Source organism: Dendropsophus ebraccatus, chromosome 7, assembly GCF_027789765.1.
Source record: "Dendropsophus ebraccatus isolate aDenEbr1 chromosome 7, aDenEbr1.pat, whole genome shotgun sequence".
NCBI lineage: Eukaryota > Metazoa > Chordata > Amphibia > Anura > Hylidae > Dendropsophus > Dendropsophus ebraccatus.
In genome coordinates, this window is record NC_091460.1 from 57,264,467 (window position 1) to 57,277,659 (window position 13,193).

General features: G+C 40.2%; 1 protein-coding gene across 5 annotated transcripts in view; it reads right to left on the reverse strand.

Annotated features, from left to right (window-relative positions):
• ATP8A1 (ATPase phospholipid transporting 8A1) overlaps window positions 1-13,193 on the reverse strand; it is a 151,009-nt gene that overhangs the window by 43,380 nt on the left and 94,436 nt on the right. For all 5 annotated transcript variants that reach the window (XM_069977578.1, XM_069977579.1, XM_069977577.1 and 2 more), the window contains 4 exons: window positions 12,095-12,164; window positions 10,787-10,871; window positions 9,615-9,754; window positions 2,570-2,708 (listed from right to left, as the gene is read on the reverse strand). In XM_069977578.1, coding sequence (XP_069833679.1) covers window positions 2,570-2,708; window positions 9,615-9,754; window positions 10,787-10,871; window positions 12,095-12,164 — 434 coding nt within the window. The remainder of the gene's footprint in view (window positions 1-2,569; window positions 2,709-9,614; window positions 9,755-10,786; window positions 10,872-12,094; window positions 12,165-13,193) is intronic.

Here is a 13,193-nt window from a genome sequence, read left to right on the forward strand (position 1 = left end):
TTTTTTGGAACGACAGTGACACTTTAAGCAATTTATTTAGCAGCTTTGCAGCAGGTTCACAAACTGAGTATACGTCAGCAGCGCCACCTACTGGCATCTGATCGATATTGCAGTTATGCAGATGGTACCGGAATACAGAAATACATGCAGTATGCTGACCATATGAATTAACTTTAAAAGACGAAAAATTTCGAAAAGAGAAACAACCACCATGTAAAGACTGTGACTGATAAGTTCTTCTGGTCTGAAATGGAGAGAAGAAAGACTATAAAGGGGAGTTAATCATCCCCTGCATCAGTGGAGGATGACACAATTGTACACAATGGGGGAGCAAGCTGCACCTTACACAAAACAAATTTGCACAAAGAGGGAGTATGTGCAAAACTAGGTCTTGCTGGTGAAGGGGATGATACATTTTTATGTTATATTATCTGCTTTTCAAATGGAAAGCCATCAAGGAACTACATGATGGATAGCAGTCTTCTCTTGCACCATACTAATTCCTTCTTTATCTATAAATAATACAATAAGTGTAGAGAACATTATACTACAACTAGCTTAAAAATGGGAATGATTTGTTTTGTTAACAGTAAAATACTAGGAAAAAGACAATCCATACCACCTAGATAGTGTGACATCTGACTCACATTATGAGTATTATGCCCTAATGTTGTTCAGAACATATGCTGTAAGACGGTACTGTATGTAGGGACAATCTGCGTTAAATCTGTGTGTGTCTGCCTGAATTTATGTAGCAGAGCTGTTTGTGTATTGGGATGTAGCAGAAGTGTGGCTGTAAACTGGAGTATGTAGCAGTATTTTGATCGAGCAGGGCTGAGTGTGTGTGAATATGTATTTTGCATGCAGCAGAGCTGTGTATGTGTGGGTATAATGTACTGTCATGGAGAGTAAGGGCCCTATTCCACCAGGCGATTATCGTTCAGATTATCGTTAAATCGTTCGAGTCTAAACGATAATCGTTCGGTTGAAATGCAGTTAACGATTAACGACCGAACGAGAAATCTTTGATCGCTTTATAAGACCTGGACCTATTTTTATCGTTGCTCGTTCGCAAAACGTTCGCATTGAATAAAGGCGCTATTCCACCAACAGATCTGACGACAGATTATCTGCCAGAGATTTGAAGCCAAACCCAGGAACGGACTTTAATCAGAGAACAGGTCAAAAGACTTTCAAGGGAAAGACTGGATTTCTACTCTTTTCAAATCCACTCCTGGGTTTGGCTTCAAATCTTTGGCAGATAATCTGTCGTCAGAACTGTTGGTGGAATAGGGCCTTTAGACATTGTTTCGGTCGTTCGCAATAGATACGAACGCAAAAGCGAATAAATAGCGAAGAGAAACGATCGCAATTACGATTGTAAGTAACGATTATCGTCTTTCGCAATAGCGGTCATTTGAAATCGTTAATCGTTAATGATTATGCAAACGATAATCGTCCGGTGGAATAGGGCCCTAAGTCAGACCTGTCATTTCAATAAACTTTGGTCCCTTCACTGCCTTAGATCGGACAACATGAATCCCCCCTCCCTGTTTTCAGTTGTCTAAACCAGGGGTGCATTTTATAAAGTGGAAAACAGGGTAGATATTATTGTATATGTTGATATGGATCCACATAAAGTCTCTCAGAAAACACTGGACCTGACAGAAATCTCCCTCAGTAGTAAAACTTCAGGTGTGGGCCTGTAAACCTCAGTAAAAAGGGTTAAAATGGTTTAACATTTTGTTTTACTACCTTTTATTTTTTTTCATTTTATTTATTTTTACTGTATGGTCTAATATAGGCTATTAAAAACCGATGCAGAGGGTCAAGTATGAGTTTTGCATACCTATTGTAGCTGATTTATTAGTTGTATTTATTCTATCTTCCACCCACTAATTAATTATTAAGGGTACAAACCCACACACCGTATACACAGCAGATACGCAACAAATACGCAGCAAATACGCAGCAGATTTGTTGGTACAGATTTGATGCTGTGTTCAGTTATTTAGATATAATCTGCTGCGTGTTTGCTGCGTATTCGCTGCGTGTTTGCTGCGTATCGCAGCAGTAAATACGCTGCTTATACGGTGTGTGGGTTTATACCCTAAATCTATTAATATAGTCGATATTTCCCTAGACGCCTCTGACTTTGCAGAGGATATAATGTTGGAATCTCATCAGATCAGTGACATAGAATTTCTGTCCCCTAACTCATACTATAGTATCAGTGTGTCCCATGAGATGCAAGTTTAGTCTGTCTCCTTGCAATAGGCTTCTCCCTGTCAGCTTCTACAAGCAGAGAGAACAGATTTCAGGCTGCATCTCATAAAACAAGATCAGGGGGAGGCGGTGTATGTAAGAGGAGCAGTATAACTCTGCAGCTACTTATGGTATGGACTCACCTACTAAATGCCTTCTGATATCTTAGATAGAAAGAAATTATCTGTGCAGCTGCACACTACAAGCACATTTTTTACAGAAACTATAAAAAAAACTGAGCAATTAACCTCCAAATAAATAAAAGTTACACAACAAAATGTGTAATGGTAAAAAAGAACTGTACCAATGTTGATAGCCGTTTCCTGTTTATCTCCAGTTAGAATCCAAATTCTGATATCTGCTTTCACCAAGGTTTCGATGGTTTCTGGTACGTTGTCTTGTAGTTTATCTTCTATGGCTGTCGCCCCAAGTAAATGGAGGTTCTAAAATAAAATAAAAGGGTGGATAATGGATATTAAAATTCTGTAAGGAGATCTGTCACAATTTTTTGACTATATAGACTATAATTTCAAGCAGTAGAAGCACTTGAAACATGAGTGTCCAGGTCCATAGTGGTGAAGTTATTCATGGCTAGGGCCTCTGCACAGTTTTCCAATTCAATTATTGGCCGCATCTATAGGGCTACCCTTAAAGTAACTTTAAACTAACACCAGAAAATTGCATGATATAATTATCCTACTAACTTGCATCAGGGTAAATCAATAGTTCCGTTAGTGTAGTTGTCGGCAAGCATTCTAGTGCAAGTAAATAGATGACAGGTCCCCTTTAAAACAGGTACTAGGTTTTCCATGTCAGTAAGTGTTACTCGGAATGTAAAGGTCTATACCCCTAGACTGCTGTACGAAGGTTCAGGTATCAGGACAGGAAAGTACAGTGTGATTTGTAAGGGTCAGCGCCGCAGATCATCATAAAGGAAGTCTAGTCGACTCAGCCAAATACATGAAAGTGAGCAAAAGATCTTTTTTTTCCATTTCAGAATGGCAGGTCTTAGCACTTTGTGTGCTGATGAAATGTGCTACATAGTGCAGACTCCTGATTAAATTACGCTTTACAATAACACCAGGTCTGCTGTGGGACGTGGAAATGAGTAAAGGCATAAGCTCAGGGCATGACAGATTTCACACCCCGGCATAAATAAACCCTCCAAATAAAGAGGAGCCTGTGCCCAGATTTTCTGGTAATTATAGGTTTTTATGGAGTAATAATTGTTGTACTGATCTAAGTTATGCAGCTGCTCCGTGCTTTCAAAGATCCATGAAAAAGTGACAAATATTCTCATTATTATTACACAATTCCACATTCCTAATAAATATTACAAGCAAATAAGGCAAGAATAACATATTTAGAGAAAAAAAGTGGGTGTCCTGCCAGGGCTGGATATGAATGAGATATCTCCTACCAGTGTGTTTCTATGAACATACGTTTTAGGAAGAAGCTGACACCTAGAGGTATATCCTTGTATCTGTCTGAAAATGGTTCCCCAGGACTTTCAAAGGTAGCTTCACACACACCGTATCGCCGTGGATCCGCAGCAGATTTGATCTAAATAACTGAACACAGCATCAAATCTGCAGATCCTGTACGTGTGAACGCACTCTAAGGGCCCTATTTCACCGGACGATTATCGTTTGCATAATCGTTAACGATTAACGATCTCAAACGACCGCTACTGCGAAAGACCTGAAAACGTTCACTCATTTCCATGGAACGATAATCGTTACTTATGATCGTAATTGCGATAGTTTTTCTTCGCTATTTATTCGCTATTGCGTTCGTATCTATTGCGAACGACTGAACGATGTCTTATTCAATGCGAACGTTTTGCGAACGCACAACGATAAAAATAGGTCCAGGTCTTATAAAGCGAACGATTTCTCGCTCGGTCGTTAATCGTTAACTGCATTTCAACCGAACGATTATCGTTTAGATTCGAACGATTTAACGATAATCTGAACGATAATCGTCTGGTGGAATAGGGCCCTAAAGGGGTTGCAGAATTAGAAAAACATGGCAGCTTTCTTCCAGAAACAGCATGACTCTTCTCTCCAGTTTGGATAGGGGTTTGCAATGAGGCTTATTTACGTCAATGGAACGGAGTTGCAAAAGCCCACCCAAACTGAAAGAAAGAGTGGTGCTGTTTCTGGAAAAAAGTGGCCATGTTTTTCTATTAAGACTATTAATATTTATTTGCATAGCGTCAACAGATTCCATAGAGCTTATTTTCTAAGCCTTGCTAGCCTCTTTAACACTGATGGCTCAGACTTGAAGTGTTACAGTCATTGATAAATAAGCATTTGGCATATATTTTGCATGTCATGCAAATGTGCCAAATGTTTTGATCACTGATCTCTTCATATAGCCAGAAGCTGCATGCTGAAGGGTGTCTGACAAGCTCCATAGATGGGGATAGGAGGGTGTTGCTATGTGCTTCACCCGGCTATATCTAGAGATCGGTGGGGATCTCCATACAATCTCAACCAATTAAAACTTATGATGTGCTTGCATGACGTGTCGACACTTTTTATAAATGATAGGAACACTTTAATATATATTCTGTGAATAATTGGTATAGGTTCAGACTTATTACAATGAAGGAGTCACTGTTGTCCAGAGACTTCTGCATACCCCTTACAGTTTACACAGACAAAGCATCCTGTAATGAGAAGGAAACACCTTGAATTCTTTGTCATATAACTCAAAGCACCCTTGAGTAATGTTTGTGCTGCAGGGACACATTATGCTCCCGAAAGAGGCCAACACAAGGCAACAACGGTGCCATGAAGACGTACCTGGAATGTACAATGTTTAAGGGGTTAAGGTGCACCTGTCATTTCAAACAACTTTGCAGAAATAAATAGTAGAAGCAATTATAGGAAACGCTGTAATAGGTTTTATTAGACAAAAGAGCATCCTTCTGTACTAACAAGGCTGTTTTCCAGCCTTCTCCTTACTTTTTATATGTTGCAGAGAAGCAAAGTGAAGACTGATTTGCTGTGCCCATTGTAACTTATGGAGGGGGGGGGGCAAGGGGTGATTAAGCAGGGAGGGGAGAGAACCAGCATGTGCAGTAAGTAGTATAAGAGCCAGCATAGCACAACATCTTGCAAATCTTACCCCACTAAGTTCCTAGACCAGCACTGAGCAGTCTGACCTGTAAATCCAGTGTTTTCTGTGGCCAGACAGTCTCCAAACTGCAGGGCTGGTTCTATCCTCTTGCTGCTGACTCACCCCCCTCAGCCCTCTCCCCTCCATAGGTTATAATAGACACAGCAAACCAGTCTTCACTTTGCCTCTCTGTAATGTAGACAAGTTTGCCTTGATAATAAACCGATAAGCGAGGGAAGGCTGTAAAAAAACTTTGAGTACAGTGGGAAAAGTTTTTTTTTGTCTAATAAAATCTATGAGAGTTTCGTAAAATCGCTTGTATTATTGATGTATTGCAAAGTTGTTTAAAATGACGGGTATATTTTAAATAAGTAGCAATTGTCACAGTAACAACATGATGCCAGGAGCCAAGCTTTCCCAGGACTATATTGCCAAGAGCATCACACTACCTAAACTAACTTGTCTTCCAATTCTGCATCCTGTGCATACCCACCACTTGCAGTCAGTTTAGGATGTATGGGGCTCTCCCGACCATCCATCGACAGATTACCTCAGTGTAAATAGGGTTTGGACGTGATGGAAAATCCCTGCCTAACCCCTTTGTTCTGGAAAAGCTCCTGTTATTAAAGGTATATGATCTCCTCTTCACTTCTTTAGCATAGACAGCTGGGTCTTTTTCTACCAGTCTTTTGTAAGACTGGACCAAACAGGCTAGCCTTCACTCCCACTGCAAATTATGGAGCCCGGGGGTGACCATGTCACTGGTTCGGTTATCCTTTCTTTGACCACATTTGGTAGATACTAAACCCTACACAAAATATCTGCTGTTCTGGGGAAGCACTGTCCTAGTTATCAATCCATTACAATTTGGTCCTCGTCGTAGTCACTCAGATCCTTACTCTTGTTCATTTTTCCTGCTCCCAACACATCCTGTTCCTTCACTACCTAATATATACCACCCCTTCACACATACGCATACAGAAATACATACAAAATTACTAAAAACCTTCTTTAAGATCCCTAATCAATTACACAGAAATACATCAGCTAATTTCCAATCCGTTGGTCCAGAGAGTGGTGACACACCACAGACATTGTGCAATGAATTAGGGACTGTTTCTGAGCATGGGCGGTGTAAATCTGCCAATGACGACATCACCAACTCTTGTTGTTTTAGTGATTAAAGTTTCACTACCGTTGCCGCATGACATGGAAAACAAGATGTTAAAACTAAACCAGACTGTACAGTAGGTGTAGACCCTATTACAAGTGCGGACTGTAAAAGCAATACTCAACAGGTGTGAACCTAGTAAGCAGACATTACTGCAGGGGACTAAACAAGCAAACCGGCAGGTGCATTTCCATGAACACATTCATCTTCGGAATAGGTAACATTACGTCACACGGAACTTCCAGCAGGAAAAGAGACATGCACAAAACTCAATCTGAAGCCAAAAGTAAGCAGAGGATGAACATGTTTCTGACAATTCTGTGCATTAATATTTCACATTGGGGATATACTGGTACTGGGGAGTGCAGGGAAAAACATCAGACTGAGGAATGTTTTATTTATTCTGCAGAATAAATTATTTAGGAGACCGTTAATTTAGTGGGTCAGAGTGCTGATGTACTGCATGCCGTCCCCGGATCGGAGAACTGATTCCTTATTAATGAGGACTCTGCACCTTTAATAGGGGAACGCAATGTACTTCATATCACATTTCTTTAAAAATGGGGTCACCAAGAGCTGCACATTCTAGATTGATAAAAAGGAAACTTTCCTGTTTAATGCAAACCAAAGAATCATAACATTATTTATTTTACTGTCCATTACATTTCCAAGAAACAAAGGAAATCAACTCCCTCCTGGCCATAAACATCAGTCTCTGGTCACACTAGTACTGTTCCATGAAGGCATGTGTACTGCCCATTAAATACTGGAGCAAAAAGTAAAACCTCTCCAGTGTAACCCTTTAACTCCAGCCTGTTGCCTTTTTACATTGATCACAGACTACTACACTCATTGACAAAAATAAAAATAATGACTGATGTCAGATTGCTGTAAACTCTCTGGCAGATATGTAAATCATTACAGGAGTGGTCTTATCAGACACTGGGTATTACCACCAGCTGCCCTTAAAAAAACTCTCAGAGACTACTTTTGGATAGTGTACAGTAGACATTTTGCTCTGTTGGCAGAATTTGAGTGGGGGAAATCAATGGACTGAGAGAAACAGAATGGTTGTTTTCACTAAGTGCCTGCCATCTAGGCTGTTCTGACCAGGATATTAGGAGGTATTAGGAGCGGTGGTTACATAAGGGCACACAGAGCAAACTGGCAGTGAATAGTACAGAAAGGCCACTCTTTGGTCTGCTGACAAACACAAGCAGTTCCCAGATTCCTTGTCGATGATCTAGACCCAGTTGCCCCTTCATTACACCCCTGTCTCTGCCCTGACTATTTCCAGGCAGAAGAAAATTTAGTTCATACTAGCATAATAACAGACAATTTTTGTGGCTATATTATGGCCACAAATCCCAGTCAAACAACAGTCAGTTTGGGTCATCAGGCCCACAGTCAGCCCAGAACTTTCAGCCATAATACTGATGCAAAAATGCATCCATATGACGCTACTGAACCCAGCATAAAAGGTGGAAAAAATGTGGAAGGGGGGACAAAAACTGCACGTAATGATGATGTCTGTTCATTGTCTGTTACCCTATATTTAGTGCCTGCTTCATCTTCTATGAATAATTAATGTTTGCTGGTAGGAACTGCAATGTAATATTGTCACTGTATGTAATGAACATAACACATGTCAATCTTTATTTTACAAGTTACATAATCCCTTAGCACATAGATCTTTATATGTCTGCCATGTGCTTGTTCAGCCCTATACATCTGCACATTCAGCCAAGCGTGTGTTTTCCAACAGGGACAGCTGAGAACGCTGCTGCCAGACACCTTTGGCAGCTGGTTATCTACTGTGAGACCAAAAGACTAGACATGTTTGGGGGACCCTCCTATACACATGACACAGGGGAACTACTAATAAAGTTTTGGCCCCCTTTGTTTGAACAGGGACCAATCACTATGTTCAGCATATGTGCAGGGAACATTCCTGGCACTATTGCTGAATGCACTTACTAAAGATGTGAACAGAGCCTAAGGTAGAATATGTAAGCCGTTTGCACAAAGCTCCCCAAGCTCATGTACAGCAAATAGCAATATACCCAGCAAAATTTCATTAAGATAGCTGACAGATAGGAACTCCTGCTGGGCAAAGCTACATTTTACATCAAAGCTCTAGATAAAGCTCCTTTATATATTATACTTGGGAACAGCAAAAAAAAAAAAAAAAAACAGAAAAACCTAATGTAGTGTTATCAAAGCATATTTATGAATTGCCACTTGCATAATTCTTTTCTATATTTTACGTTTCCAACACCATGAATTTTATAAAAAAATAAATAAATAAATAAAAAAGTAATGTGTAAAATAAATGAAAGTGTAACACAGTGTAATACTACTTCCCTCCCTAGTACCCCCATCACTTCTGTTCACCCTGCTCCTGGGATCATGTGTTTACATGATGTGACTGCAGACAGGTCAATGCTAGATCAGGAGGAACGTAAACCGAAACAGGAGCAGCTGGGACAGGTAAAAAAATCATTACCAATTCTTTATCCACTGTAAGCTTATTCCGAACACATGTTATGGACAGAATAAGGACTCATTTATTTCAATGGCCCCATACACCTACCTGTATGTGTTACAGGTCCGTGTTGGGGCCAGGATCAGTGCTGCAAAAAATTCTGGCGATCCATTGTACATCCTCCATTTGTGGCACGTATCCCCTATTCTGAATGAATGGGTCCGTTCTAATGCACACAGCTACAAGCGCACATTTGTAGTGTAGCGATGGCTGTGGACAACGCTACAGATGTGTGAATACATTTGAAAACCCTAGGCAGGTGACTTTTAGGCAGGTAGAGGCATTGCTTTAGGCACCTAAGTACACCGATAGAAAATAAATAAGCATATCTGTAATTTACTGAGGAAGGTTTGGGGGGTGGCTGCTAAACTAGGTGACGTTTTCATTTAAAAAACACAAATAAAAGGATATGCTCAGCCTTTTTTTTTAATCCTACCTACAGGTTCAAAATAATATTGCTAACATTTGCAAAGGAGAAATTGAACACAAAAAAACACTATCCTTTACCTTTTCTATGAGTTCATAGCACTCTTCCAGCTTCAGAGCCCTGTTCTGTACAGAGGTGGAGGCTCTGTGGTATACATCGAGCCATTCTTCATACACACTGTCCGGAATGGAGGCCACAGCAAAACACAGCGTTCTTAAACCTGTAGACGACATATGATGAACAAGAATGCTGTGTGCACGTTCAATATACATGCTAGGAAAATGTCCGGACATACTGTCTCGCCTTAGATGTTTAACTCTGTGACGTCACTGGAACTTAGGCCCCGCCCCCTCGCCGACCATTGGAAAAGGCTCGACTAAAGGTCTAGGACCCACCCCCTCTAGGTCGGCCCATACCAATGGACGTCGAGGGGGTGAGGCCTATGTGCCAATGATGTCAGGGATGCGCGGGGCTAAGTGGGGCAGCTGCCCTGAAGCCCCACCCACTTAGAACAATCTGCAGATGATAAAAGTTCACTTTTTACTTGAACAAGCACCATGACGTAAGATGTAAGAGATGGTATGAAAACTAGTACATTTACCCTTTACACCTGTGTAGAAAAATCTAAATGCATTAAGGGGGTGACAGTGTCACTGAGATTCAAAATCAGATTCTTGGACTATTTGCTTATTACTGTAGTCAGAGTAAAGGAGGGGCTGGGGGAGTGTTCCGAGGTGACAGAGTATCTTTACACATTGGAACGTCATCCAACAGCTACCATAGCATCAAACCCAATATGTTTTTTTCCTTAAAAGAAGAGTTGAAGGTATGTTGTTATATGGCAGCAGAGTATTCTTGTATTCTAATGGGATAGTACGTTGGTATATGCCAAAACATTTCAAGGACATAATGGTTTGCTGTCTAAAGCATTTCCTGACTTACTGTAGATATACCCTGTAAGCATGGTCAAAGGAAATGTTTCTTTTAGATAACAACATTGCTAGGAAGCCCAATAAAGTCAATCTATTTCAGTCAGTAAATTCCCCAGTTAGTTGGAAGTAATATTGTAACGTATTACAGTTTATCTAGCTGTCCATGGAAGCCAGCCAATCCAATCTCAGTATACAATATGTGCTGGCATTTAGCTTCTGAGAGACTAGCTGATATTAAGGTGTCCACTGGGTATTCACTAACTAGGTGGATTTGCGAAGTGTTGAGGTATCCATAGAGAAAGTGGAATTATTTATCTTACCTTCTGTAGCAAACTGTTCCAGATGTTTTAAGGTAATCTCTTTGTACTTGGACGTTTCAGCCAGGCGGTCATAAATGACCGTGTCCTATTATTAAAGAAAAGATAAGAGAACAGAACATAACTACAGCTGATAAAGGACTGGAACACCCAAGAAGCTGGAATGTCATGTTACTAATTGCTTCTATAGTAGTTTGCTTTTTGCCACATGGCTGCAGCAATGACCTTCCTCAATCAGTAATTGGATAAGAGGAGATAGACAGGAGGAACTCAGAAGTGGGGACCAGCACCATCAGAACCACATCGGCATATGAGCACATGCATTCTTATTTTTAACCTAAACAAATCAGCAAATAAGAAAGTTTATCTGGTGACCCCTTTAAAGGCTATGGACACTTTTGAATGTTTTTATTTTTTTATTCTTGCTTTGTTCCTATTTTGTTGCAAAAGACATTTTCATCAAGGGTCTTAAAAAATAAAGTGCTCAGTTTCTTTTCTACAACCCCCTACTGTGTCCTCATTGAAAGCAAAAATACAGCAGAGTAGCTGCTTAGATTGGTCTATCTCCGGCTCTAATGGCTCCACTCCTGAGCCAAGGGCCAAAAAGTCTTAAGAGGGGTATTCCACTCAAACATAACTTTTCATATATTGCTGGTTCATGGTAAGACTAACAATAATTCCATACTTGTTATTATCTGTTCAGTCTCTTTCCCCCAGTTCTGAGCTGCTGCTTTCTGCTGAAGACGCAAAAATCTGTGAGTGAGCTTTTCTTGCCATCTCTCCCCTCACTTTCTGAGACGGCTGATGTAAAAAAGTCACTACCTGCAACTTTGTAGCAACTTTTGTAATGCCAGGAGGATTAATCACAGAAAGTTTATCAACAACTTAACCTCAGTTAAACCCTCTCAGCATTACAAAGGAGCTACAATGGGCAGCAACATATGAAAGCTTATGTTTAAGTGGACTACCTGTTTTATGAGAAAGAGTAACATTTTTTTGTACAAAGAATAAATCACAAAAAAGGATTAAAAAACCTTTAAGGGTGCATTCACACCTACAGGATCTGCAGCTGATTTTCTGCTGCAGATCCGCAGCAGATTTCATTTAAATAACTGAACACAACATTAAATCTGCACCATCAAATCTGCTGCGGATCTGCTGCAGATCCTGTAGGTGTGAACGCACCCTAAAAGTCATAGAAACAGTATCCAAAGTAGGACAGAAAAATCTTTAAACTTATTCTATATCCAAGTACAAGCTTGTTATGTGTAATATAAATGATTAAGTTGCATTGCAGTGAATGTTACTTACAGCCCCTTTGCAGTACAATCTCAGTTTCCCCGATGAGTTACGGACAATCACAGACATACGTTTTCGATTACTGCAAGAAGAGAATCATGGGACATAATGTTACCAATGTGTTATCAGCCAGCTCTGTCAAATCATACAATTCATTATTATTTAACCTACTTGGCAAAAGTGTGTTATGTCAGCCACTGTATCTATATGGGCGACAAAGTGGTGGCTAAGGTAGTTCTATATAAGTACGGGCTGTATTACACAACCCAACTGCTGCCTAATAGGAGTGCAATATTCTACATCGGTGATTGTATACAGAGCATATAGCATGGCCTAGTATACAGCAGCCAAAGCTGCATTAACAATCGCTGGCGCTATCCCATGGCTTTTTACCTGTTACATAAGACGATGTGCAGCTGACCAAGATTGATTATTTAAACCGTTAAAACCCTGTGAACAGCTGACGGACAAGTGTTGGCTTGTTCATTGCTGGGCCTATTACAGAGGGCGGTTATCAGTCTGTGTGACCAATCATCGCCCCATAGTGCTCTAAGAGGCGGCAGAAGACCCCTGTTCTTACAGACAGTGAACCCAAAGTCGGAACTTCACCTATCAGACAAATGTCATGAACATCTAGTGTTTATACATTAAAATGGTTATTAAAATCAATTAAAATCAAGTTTTCATCACTTTAGAGAAATCTGCAGACAATATGAGGCCAAACATAGCCTCAATAAAACCCACAGTGCTATAGGGCACCAAAAAACCCCTAATCTCAAAGCTATTTGTTAAAGACACTGTCGGCTCTCCCGACATGTCAGTTCTAGGAAATACTTGTAATTCCAATATAAAAACTACTCTGGAGCATCTCTGTCTTCTACCACTTCTTTGTTATCCCTCTGGGAAATGTAAGAATAAATTGGAAACAGAGTGTTCGTCTTCCACACATGTACTTTGCATCAGTATTACATTTGCCCTTTTGCAGTCTGTAATATGGAGCTAATGTTATTCGATAACACATGAAATAAGCACATAGCATGTTCTACTTTTATCTCTTTACCTTATTTGCATCTGTATTACATCTATACTGCATACATATCTCATCTGTATT